This window comes from Strongylocentrotus purpuratus, unplaced genomic scaffold (assembly GCF_000002235.5).
Source record: "Strongylocentrotus purpuratus isolate Spur 01 unplaced genomic scaffold, Spur_5.0 spur5_scaffold_6, whole genome shotgun sequence".
Classification (NCBI taxonomy): Eukaryota; Metazoa; Echinodermata; class Echinoidea; order Camarodonta; family Strongylocentrotidae; genus Strongylocentrotus; species Strongylocentrotus purpuratus.
In genome coordinates, this window is record NW_022145612.1 from 59753684 (window position 1) to 59766409 (window position 12726).

General features: G+C 35.2%; 1 protein-coding gene across 5 annotated transcripts in view; it reads left to right on the forward strand.

Moving 5' to 3' along the window:
• LOC589769 (proline-serine-threonine phosphatase-interacting protein 1) overlaps positions 1-10380 on the forward strand; it is a 54738-nt gene extending 44358 nt beyond the window's left edge. For 2 of the 5 annotated variants that reach the window (XM_030973248.1, XM_030973249.1), the window contains one exon: positions 6205-10380. In XM_030973248.1, coding sequence (XP_030829108.1) covers positions 6205-6363 — 159 coding nt within the window. In that variant the 3' untranslated portion in view covers positions 6364-10380. The remainder of the gene's footprint in view (positions 1-6204) is intronic. The other 3 variants (XM_030973251.1, XM_030973252.1, XM_030973250.1) reach the window with 2 other exon arrangements.
• The last annotated feature ends 2346 nt before the right edge of the window (positions 10381-12726 follow it).

Here is a 12726-nt window from a genome sequence, read left to right on the forward strand (position 1 = left end):
TTGATTACATTTGACTGGCTTATCACAGTTCCCACAAGGGAACTTATATTTTCGACCGTCAACTATAATTTTCGGATCATCACTAGATTTTGTCAAACTTTCACTTAATTCAATACCCTTCTTACAAATTGAAGATATTTCGCCCAGTCTTTCATGTCCACCTTGGATGGTCTGAAGGCTGGTTTCAGTCGTGACCTCTGTTTGACTGCACTGAAATCCAAAGATCTCCCAGAAACAGATTCGGCGTAGGACTTTACGGGGCTGCTTTTCTCCTCATCAGAATGAAGACTCTGGTTTTCTCGGTAGATGGCTTGATGCCGCCTTGCTCCAGGTTCACTGCCTGTAACTTGATCGGACGACCGTTGAGTCCAGCCATGGCCTCGTGTTGTCGGTTGGTCAGCACTGTTGATGAGGCGTTTCAGGTTGCCTGCCAAGATTCGTTGACCGGCTCTGTTGAGGTGAACGCCATCACGCCCGAGATGCTGCTCGCTGATATCATTGTTGATGATGAGGCCCCATCTGTTCTCGCTGGCTGCCAACTCCATCAGATAGTTGATCTCATCAACCCGCTTCTTGTCCGCTTCACTCTCCCCTCTACGATGGATGATCGTAGAGACTGAGACGTTAAACCCCTCGGCAGCAACAGACTTGCCGAGGTCTGTGATTTGGTGGCAAACTTCACCAGCACCCTCAGAGATGTTATTGGTGCCAGCGTGGATGATCAGTTCTCCCCCTGGCTTGAGAAACTCGCAAGGTGAAGAGGTGAATATGTCTCTCACTTTTGCACCGGGGAAAGAGACGCACTTCACGTTCTTGCTGCGGGAGAGATGTCTTCCGTCGATGTGTTTTATCATGGAATCACCGACCACAACTACATCTCGTTTGTTGCGGATCACACTATGTCGGTGGCGGTATCCCTCTATCTGCTCATGGTATGGTGGTGAAGTAGAAGTAGTACTAGTAGGTGTTGACAAAGATCGGTCTGAGCTGTCATCAGTTGCGTCGTTGTCAACAGTTGCGTCGCTGTCATCAGTTGCGTCATCAGAGATAACTTCAGAATGGGTGATGTTGGTTTTGGAGAACAACTTCAGGTGCTTGGCCTTGTAGTCACGAAGTTGATCTTCAATTGGCATTGATACACTCTTGGCACTGTTGTCTGATTCCGTGATCTCGGATAGTATTTCAAACCGGTTATGCGTAGCAATTGTCGGGAAATATTTGGTGGTAGGCCTAGATACTTGTTGTTGTGCCCTCAGATTCCCTTGCTCCTTCTCCTTCTCCTTCTCCGTCTCCTTCTCCTTCTCCTTCTCCTTCTCCCTTGCACTACATCCTGACTTATGGATCCTGCTGAGTATCGTCGTATATTCAAAAAAAAAAATCAGTTCTTAATAGTGTTACACACCCACACACACTTTCATTAAACATGCATTTTTGTTTCTTGTCTTGCCTATATCAAGTCCTGCAAAATCACTTAAAATCACTTTGCTGATAAGAGTCTGTGGGGATATCATTTTTGTTGTTATTCTACAACTTCATGAAATGTTTAATTTAAGTTCATCAGTTTCTCGATGGATTGAAGATGACTTAATAAATGAAGAGATAGATTGGTGAATAGATGAATTGATCACTGGGTAAATGGATTGATTAGATGTATATAGCATGTGGATAGATAGGTCAACCAAATGTTTAGATAGATACATGAACAATGATTGGTAGATTGAGAGAGCTTATTGATGGATCAAATAGTTGATTGATTGAGTCAATCAAGAAGTAAATCAGTGCATTGGTACATGTATATGGAATTATCTATGGATTGTAAAGTGGATAGATGACACTTGTCTACTGAAAGCTTTCATATTCATTTTGAGATAAATAGATAGGATGTGAATTAATTGGATGACGGATGGATGACAGATGGAGTGATGAGTGGATGGAAGGTTTGATGGATGGAAGGTTCGACGGATGGAAGGTTTGATGGATGGAAGGTTCGATGGATGGAAGGATTGATGGATGGAGGGTTTGATGGATGGAAGGTTTGATGGATGGAAGGTTTGATGGATGGAAGGATTGATGGATGGAAGGATTGATGGATGGAAGGGTTGATGGATGGATGGATGGATGGATGGAAGGTTTGATGGATGAAAGATCCGATGGATGGATGGTTTGATGGATGGAAGGATTGATGGATGGATGGAAGGATTGATGGATGGATGAGTCAGTCAATCAAATAACACATACAGAGTTGGGGAAAGATAAATTAATAACAAAAATTAAAGAATTTATATGTCAAGATGATGGACATGTTATAAACTAAAATGTGAATATTTTCATCTTGGTGTAAACTTTGATTGAAGTTGAAAATATCAAACATATGGAGAGTTCATCTGTGGAATTGGAGGACATGATATGAGTGAGTTGCATGCAGAGTGGAATGATTAACAATGAGAGTGACTTGATTGTATGAAGTCTAACCTGTCGTAGCAGTTACCACAGCCACATGCCTGCAGTGGCCATGCATGCATGTCTCGAGGACTAGTAGCCCATGAGATAGGCAATGTCTGTCTCATGAATGATTACTTTCAGAAGGCCTAAGTGAACAACATTGTCACTTTCTTGGGCTGTTAGGCTAGTGGGCCGTCTGTCTTGTTTGCGGTTGGTCATTTCTTTCTTACTAGTTCCAACCAATTTTAAGGTTTAAGTACAGTGGATTAACTCTACATTCACCATTGCTTTTTGGGGGTAAATCAGAAACATAGTGATGAAAATGAAAAATTTAAACCCTGATAGAAAGAAAAATTGCATGATTGCCCAATAAACTATTCTTGCCATTTTCTTCTGGAGGTGGTCTCTGTAGACAGGTTTAATTGTATTCTGTGCATGATAAAACACATATTTTAGAAACTTGATCACAATTTTCAAACAGCATCCATCGTATCCTTTCTTTCAATGCATACTATTACTGTCAATCACAGCTTAGCTCATTTTCTTTAAAATTATTTGCTTTTAATTTGCTTTTGCTATTTCAATTTGTTTTTCTTTCTTTCACTCTCTTTTATAGCCAGCACTAATTAGCTTTATTCAATTATAAAGGTTAGTTTGGTTATGGAATGCATCCCAGAATGAATCTGAATTTCTTGGAAGACTTGAAATAAATAAATGCATCTTGGCTCTGACAGTGACCTGACACTCATTTTCTCCTGTGACAATCGCTCTGGGCTTTATTTCATCTAAAGTGTAGGGTTATAGGGTTAGGGTTATAGTTGCAATTAGGTTTTAGATTTGCTTTACATTTAGGGTTAGGGTGTGGCATAGTGTTGGATCCAGGTAAGGATTAAGAATTTGGTTTGTGTAGGAAATTATCAAAGAGCATTTAAGGCAAAGGCAAATGTACAACTAACTGAAATGCATGTTGGCACATTTGCATCATGACTGAAATGTACATAAAAGAATGTGATTGGAAATGCATGCATGAAATGAGTATTGAGGGGCTATGGTACTAAATAAATCAAAGTTGTACAAGAAGAACAAACAATTTTTTTTAAAGAAGATCAAGAAAAGTGAAACATTTCTCCTTGAACCTTGTTCAGTCTAGATACAATGCAGAAGATTGTCTTTCGAAAAATGAAAAGAAAGAACTGCGGCAGTATGCACAGTGTACTTCACGTTTCTGGGCATAATATGTGTGACACTAATTTGTAAGAATACAAGCTAGGAGTCCTTTGTTTCATGTAGCTATGCTTTTCACCCCTCTTGCTCTTGCCATTTTTTTTTAAAGTCATTTTTCTGCCTCTTGCATTAACAACGCCTTTAAAAGAAAATACGTTTTTGAAAGATAATTGTTCTTCTCCTACATGCATGTGAGAGAGTATAATGGTAGTAATGTCATACAAATATTATTGCTATTAAAATGCCTTTACCACTCAATTATGACTCAAAGTAGCTTCAAAAACATTTAGACCGAATTATGATGCAACAAGAGTTTTTGTTAATAAGCAAACCTCTTTCTTTTCAAACAAGCATTTAATAACCTGGCGATAGTTTGTTCACCAAAAACATCTATTTCACCTTCCATTTTTTTAATAGAAATGTGAGATATTTTGTTTGTCTATCAAAGCAATTGCTTGCAATAGAATTCCATTAGAATTTGATCCAACTTGCCAACTTTGATCCAATAATTGCAGTAGTCCAAGGACCAGTAGTACAGTGTTTTCAATACACCTGTTTATAAGATAAACATTACAAACATGGAATTTGATAAAAATTACTGTTTATCATGAAAATACATTTTGCTGATAGGAAACATACACATTTCCACTTCTAGATCTATTGTTAAGAATTTTTCAATTGTTAAATTTTCTTTTTACTGTAAATGAAATTGATTTCATGAATATTAACTTTATTTGATAATTAAAATTAATGACAGCTCATCCCACACTTTTAAGTCCTTTATATTTTGCCAATGCCAAATGAAATCAAGATATTTTAAAATCAATGAATATATCATTTGTTTTATCATATACGTAATACACATATTATTTAGGAAATAATAATATGATAAATATGAAATATTGGTTCTAAGGATTATCATGGGAAATATTATGTGGCAGTAAATGTTTTGTGCGTGGAAATTAATTCAAAAGTATTAACTCTAGATTAAGGTTCTTCTGGCAGCTTTTCAGAATATCATATTCTTTGTGGCATTGTGGTTTGGCACATTGGTCTCTTTGTGGTCATTCAGATAAATCTCCTAATAAGCCTGCTCTTTTAATGAAAAATCAAAACAAGTTCTTCAGTGTAGAATTGTAGTTAGAATTGTCAAAACTCTGCTTGAAATTGAGTCACTATTGTGTGTGGGATGCCTATTGTTACTATGACAACAGGATACGAAGTCTAACGGCAAGTCTCCCTCTAAGTCCACGATGACTCTGAATCGCAGGACCTTTTTATTTCGGCCTAAGTAAGTGAATGTTGTTTCTAAAGAGCGCAGATAAATCTGTGCATTTGTACAAGGTAGTGCTTTGCCACCTGCAACTTCAGCTTCAAGCATAGAACTTGATAGTTTCCCCTTATTTTCTATTAGAGTTCTTTCCTTTGTGCATTACAGCCTTTGAAAATGTTGATTATAATAATGTTTTTGATAATTATTATATTTAGGATTATGTTTAGGATTATGATTATGGCACTTTACATACACGTATGTAGTTTCTTTTCTTTTCTTTTCATTTTTCAGGGGTGAGAGTAAGGGGGCGGGGAGGGATTACAGCTTGTCACTTGAGTTTTGATGATTACAGATTATCATATTTGAGGCACATTTAGTGTATGATGTAGAGTATCACACTCTTTTATTGGATGGTAGTCATTTTACCATTGTATTTTAATCATCATTATTTAATCAAGGCATACACATGATCATGATTTATGGATATCACCACCTATGTATTTATACTATACTGCATGCCATAATGATGATTTGTTTTCTATATACACACATATGTGGTACAAATTGAAATTGAAAATGAGATACTACGTTATGAGGTTGGTATAATTAAAAATAGGTTTTAATTCCTAATTTCATCATTTTTATAATCATGAAGTATTATTGCACTAGCATTCATTTTGTATTATTACGCACTGCATGGCATGCTTCATTTGATTGCTCATTTGGGAAAATACAGAATATTACAAAGAAGGAACCATAGGGGTGGATAATTTAAAGGTTTGATACAGACTTGAAAATTCTTTTTTTTCTTCTGTATTCTAGAGATTTAAGCTGACCCAACATTTATAACAGCACGCAGCTAGATTTACATGAGCACTCTGAACCTTCTTATGATGCACATAATTATCATTCTTGGCTTTCAGTCTCATGAACTGTCTTTTTATCCATATTGGATATGCTACTTTTTAAGGAGGGCACAATGGGCTTGGCCCGTCCCCCCCCCCCAGCTTTTTAATACTCAGTCATACATACCTTAAGTATACAAAGAACAAGTTTATTGTGTCCCTTTAATATTAGACCTAAAGTGTACGTGGAAATGTGATAACATGGTTTATTTATATATTTTTTGCTTGCCAAAGATATTTCAGCATCGTGCCCCCCACCATCCTGTTTTTCTTTCTTATGACAAAACCTCAGATCACTCTGTGCTGTGCTAAATATGTGTTCATCAAATAACGATCGGTTGATGTCTTATTCTTTTACAGGGACAGTCAGAGTTAAGTCTTTCCGTTGGTCAAATACTGAGGGTACTTAATACCGACGATACCAACTGGTGGTTGGTGGATTACGACGGTAAGCAGGGCCACATCCCGACGCAGTACGTTGAGCTGTGCAACGAAACGTCAGAAATTACCATGATCTGAAAAGTAGTTCAACAAGTTTACTAATTTATTAAGTTTTTATTATTTTTTTGTTGCATTTTCCCAGAACATTTCTTGCTTTGGACAGCCTAAAAAGTTGTATAAGGTATACCCAGCATAGCAACAAGTAATGTACTGTACATGTATATCAAAAGGATTCTATTCATAGTGATGTTCTAATCACATATTGTCTGTCAAGAGTTAGAAAGGCATGACATGTAACTCATACACTTTTTACAGAGAGTGAATGGGGCTTTATTGGCTCTGAGAGGACAGTATCCTCTGTGGAGAGCCAGAAATATGTTGACTTATATATCATTCATAGAGTTACATGAAACGCCCTTTATAGATTTATAGTGTTCATCATTATCCTATAGGCCTTCAGTCCTTACTACATAATGATGACTAGTCTTTATGGATTACATTCTGGTCATTTGCCATGTGCGAAAAAATATACATATTTTGGCTATTTTCTTTATATTTTTATATTTCCTAGAAGAACTTGAGTATTTTTCTTCTATTTTGTCATTGAATTTTTGTTTTAAAACATATATTTAGGCTAAGGATTTGGACTATAAGATAGATGAAAATATATTCAGAGTTGAAAATAGTCACTCAAAAATATTTTCTATGCTGTTTTTCACTATTTAAAAAACTAGTTTCAGACTGTTATTATTTGGACTAGGGCGGTCCTGAAATAACTGTTTATGATATTGAGCTTCATGAGTAATCCAGATCAAGCAGCAGTAGTTGTTTATACCCTAAAAGGGTAGTCTGAGTTGTTGTAAAAAAGGAACTAGCAGGGTAACCATACATTTCAGTTTGAAATGACATTATTTGATTTATAATCATAATTATCAATGCTGTAGATTCCTTTAACCTTATAAGGCCACCAAGTTTAAAACCAGGACCATGTCACAAATATGATTGAATATGATAACATTTTGATTATGGCATTGTTGTTAATTTTCATCTTGACACAAACATTGTTCCATGCCAATTGTGTTAATTCAATTATATGTTTTCAATTTGAAAGAAAGACAAGCTCTTCGTACATTATGATTGGATCTGATTTTGCATTTGGATGGTTCAATCCACCTGTTACTCAAAAGGGATCAATGAAAATTTGTCTGTTTAGAGCCAGAAGGGCATTAGCCCTGTAAATATGTACGTGAATTAAGACCCTTTCAGCTCCTAACAGAGGATTTCTCTCCATGTCTCCATTCTTGGACCCAGGTCCGGTTCTAGATGACAGGTTAGGAAAGGGCTTTGTGGGGATTCTGTTTTGTGGGTTAAGAAGTTCTGCCAGTCGTTTTCTATATGTATCTTGCTTTAAATTAAATTAATTCATAATCAAGACATTTTTTAAGAGGGGTGTGTGAAGAAATTTGAAGAGGGGGACCTTGAGCGCCTGTCCCCTGTAGAACTGCTACTGCTTTAATAGGCCAACTCGTAGTTCAGTCATTTTGGATGGAATAAACAAAATCTTGGTACAATGACCTTTCTTTCAATTTGAAAGTTTGGATTATACAGGTGTACCACGCATTAATATATGTTTGTAAGCAGCTGCTAGACCTTATTGTCCAATATATTTATATAAGTTTTGCACCAATCAAAATTCTTTGCATGTTCATTCTTTGCGACCTGGCACCACAAAACTACCAAAAAGGCGTCATATATGATATTTTAGTTTAGGTTTGAGTCAACGAGAGGAGGTTATCAACTTTAAACTGATATATAAGTAATTACAATTGATTGTTCTTAATCCAATGATTAAAGGAGAAGACAGTCCAGCCCCAAAAAGGTGTTAGGGAAAGGGCAATTAAAGTCTATAATCATTCCGAGTCCTAAGGTATTGTACAAGGTGATAAAAGGAGGATTAAATCTCTATCTCAATTTCTACGAAGGGATTGTCCAATTATCCTGAAACCTTGTTCACTAATTAAGCGCATCCTCAGGCTGACCTTTGTTTGTCTAGTTACCAAAGCATCAGCTTTCTTGTTTTTAAGTTATAGGAGATCGAAATGAGACTGTTAGCTAGGGTGTTAATGAAATTAAGATTGCTGCAACAAAATCAAGATCAGACAAACATACAGTCATGTTTGTCTACAAAACACTACCCAAATACCACTTTCAGATTGTTTGGTGCTTCCAAATTTTGAAATTAGCTTGAAGGAAGACAGTGTACTTCTTCAGGAGATACTTCAAACTCAACCATCCTGACCAAATACACAGCTCTAAATAAAAAATGACATCATGCAACTTTTTGGAGGTTTGTAGCCGTTGCCTGGTCACCTTTGATGTGTGTAATATGCTGATATTGTATTTACCTGTTGGCAGTTTGAGTTTGAGGTTTTAGGACATGTAACATATTGAAATTGTAGCACAAGATATTGCTGTACATTTATGTTGGGAAAAGATATCAGGGACAATTTTTAATTGTCTTATATTTCTTTTTTAAAAGTTTGTTTTAGGTTAAAAAAATAATTAAATGGCAGTAATTTGGTGCTTGATATATATACTGTACATATACATGTATAACTCACAGCAGAGTACAACCCCAAAGTGTGTCTTTCTCTTGTTTATTCAATTTTATATTTGTATATGTTTTTCATGAAAGATATATGGTTCAGGCCTTTCTTTGCACATTCTACGCTTATTACAATTTGAGTTTAGTGTAAATGGTTTGCAGAAGCTATCCATCTCATTTTATACTCGCAAACTTTCCATTTTAAGCATTTCTTTTGAGATTTTTGTGTGATATTTAAATCAACTCTTTAATTCTAAATAATATAAGACTTTTTTCAGATATTAAAATGAAACTGTAAGATATTGTTGTCCAATAAAACAATAAGCTGCAAATTGATGAAACTAGTGTGTGAGAAAGAGAGAGAGAGAGAGAGAGAGAGAGAGAGAGAGAGAGAGAGAAGAAAGAAAGAAAGTGCTCTGATTTATACCAATGATTCTCCAATCTGAAAGGGTTACCAATCCCAACAATTACAAATTTAATAGTTCTGTGACCATTGTGACCTGAGCCAGAACGATATATTCTGAAATCTAACCAATTATAAGATCTTAATTTGTTCATACCATGCTCAATGAGCATGATATATATTTCAAGAATGAATGTATATTTGATATTTCAGTGATGGAGTGATTGCAGCTTTGAGGAAGGGAATTAAAGTCAAGCTGGTCTTGGGGCAATTATACTTGAATAATTAACTATTTCTACATGCATGTGTTAAGAAATTATATTTTATGAAACGATTGCTATTTTTGCATAGTGTGTTTAAAAAAGAAAGACTTCTGTATCATAAAAGCTAATCAAAAAGGTGTTTACTGCATAGATAGATATATGTTTGTATAGACAAAATTGTAGTAATATTCATTGCCTTCCCATATAAACCTTTGTGATACATTGTCCAGATATGCCATAGTAAATAATGATAAGTACAAGATGCCCTTTTTGACATATTTTTAAAACTTTGCTTTGCATTCATTGGATAATAAATTTTATTTGTATAGTAATATTGAGTTCTGGTTATGAAACTGTCTACTAGGTTTCTCCTAAGTTTTGTAAATCAGAATAATCCATACGCATGTAGGGCTTTATGTTCTATATGTTTTCAATCTCTTTCCGTCTCTAAAATGAGTATGAGTTTATCTTTTTTCTCGTTTTCTCATGCTGTACACAAATTATTTTGACAGTTAATTGGTACTCTAATTTTTGAGCTAGTTTACATTCCATACAAAATGCTAGTTTTATGCAGAACTCAATATTACTTTGGTGACTCTCCGTAGTTTGTTACACATATCTCAATTATCTAATTTGTTCATGATATAGCTCAATAATATGTATATATAATGCACTTGATTACTAATCAAATGAAAGTACTATATTTTTATGAATGCGTAAAATAATCTGAATTGTCATGTGTATTTTACAGAAGTGTATTGTGAATGTCCATAGTTGTTTTGTATTAAAATACAAAATTCATTGGAAATTCCAAAGCTATTGAAGTCATCACTTGTGAAATGCTTTTCTTTTCTTGTCTGTCAATATATTGTTAAAGCTTTTTCTGTTTAAACGTTTTGTTCCAAAATGACCCTTACTCACATTTTTCTTTTGGAGAGGGGGGAATAAAGAAATTAAGGAGTAAGAGACCCCCAAGGCCCCCCCCCCCCCTTGAGAACCATTAGTTCCTCACCCACTAAATGTCACAAAGAACAACATGCTCATGTACAAATCTTAATTCATGTTAAATATTTTTAAAAAAACATTAATAATAGGAGTTCCCTTAGTCTGTACTCTCGTGAAACAGCGAGTAGGAACTCCTGTAAACTGCCAAAAAAGAGAGGCCTATAACTAGTTGTTATCCCCTACATGAACAAAGAAACAGATGATACACAGAACCATTCAATTAATGTAGCTGTATTTATTATACACAAAACAAATCTTGTAAGTCCCATGCATTATATTAGCAGTTCACAGTAGACAATTCACAGTAAGATGATTGTATCAATACAACTGTCATCATCAGGAACCTGATCGATTATATCCTCGTGAGATATACATGTACCTATGTTTTGTGGTATTATATACGCTTCCTTCATTATACCGAAATTCTCCTTTAAATTCAAAATTATTGATTCCCTTCACATGCGCCTAATTTGAGAGCAATTATCAAATGATAGTAATATTCCATGCCTGTATAGTGCATTTGACATCCTATAATGTCCCTATCAACTTCCAAAGAGTTTTAGAAATTGTTTTGAAGAAGAAAAAAAAACATGAAAAGCTCTCCAAACTGACTGGTTCTTGGCTCTCATATACCTACTGTCCCAGCAATATTCCTGATCATTTTGTTATCTCTTCAGCAGAAAAGAGCTTTTGTCAGATTTTACAATAACAACAAAATAAAAAATAAGCTACATGAAACATGCTATATGAACAATCATTCTGTAGTTCTGTATAAATTACTGAAGTCTAATTTCATCACTGGACCAAAACACTACACCCAGCCCTAACCTAAAGCCCACTTGCAATCACGAAACTAACCTTCCATCTTGAATAAAATAAAGCCAAGACCAGAACAAAGGTTGCATGAACAAATGTTCAAGCCCCCCCCCCCCCCCCCCCCCCCCCCCAGTTTTGATTTCACACCTGTTTCAATATCATAAAATTGAAAGGAAAACAAAATCATTCAAATTCATGAAGTACTACTGTTTGATAAATTTTAAAAATAAAAGCAAAATTGTTGATGATACATGGCTATACTTTCAAAATGGTAAAACCTCCAGTGTTCATGAATGCTTCGAGTAAACACAAATCGCAATGAAGATTGGATCAAACTTAGTTAGTCTGAATAAAGCAAAGTAAACAAGAGAAAACAAAGAGTTAACAGGAGTAAACAAGACAAGAAATCTGTATCATAGAGTATTATTTTTACATCTACAGTATCTGTCCTTTACATCCGTTTCTCCTCATAAACAATCAAAATAAGTACACTGTACCTAATAATTATCTTACTCTTAACACTATCCTACCATTAGAAATCTTCTTTAAAAAAACTTAGAAATCACTTCCATTTCCTTGTATTGAGGTCTACACAAGATGCGTTTCCATCATTTGTGTACATGACATCAATCAACTGTACATCACTCGATTCATGTCACAGTAAACATCAAACGTCACATAAGTTCTGCTACATGCACACAAGGGATTAAAGCCCATTTCTGCATGTGTACACACTTACCAGTTTATATATGTTGGGTAATTTACTTGCACAGTCAATGACAAACAATTTTTTAATTAAATCATAAAATTTGCACTAGATAATAATGCCGTTAGATCTAGGAGTATTCTCTGAGCCTGCAGTTTGCATGTATATGCCTCTTTGTTTGTGCATGATGCAATATACCATAAAGCCCATTCATAGAATCTCTACTCCAAGACCAAATTTAACCCCCACTGACTTACCATATTCTTTCTAGAAACATATTAAGATTTCCAACAGCATTAGAGATTCCTACCCAACAGTTTCCACTTGAAAAAGACAAATAAAGTACTTCAAAAATTTGAATAAGAATCAAGTTTTGCGGATGAAGCATAACACTATCAAAACTCTCATGTTCTGCTTGCGAAAAGCAGTATTCATGTATTTAATACCATTAACCTTTTTATACCATTAATATAGATTTGACTAGAACAAAATCATTTTCATGTAAGAGTAGAACAACAAAAGCCCCTTTTCAAGTAATGTAGCCCATCGGAAGCTAAACAAAACTCTCATTATAACAAATTACAGTAGAGGGGAAAGTCAAGACTCTCTCGGGTAGGACACAGCAAAACCACATCGCTTATTT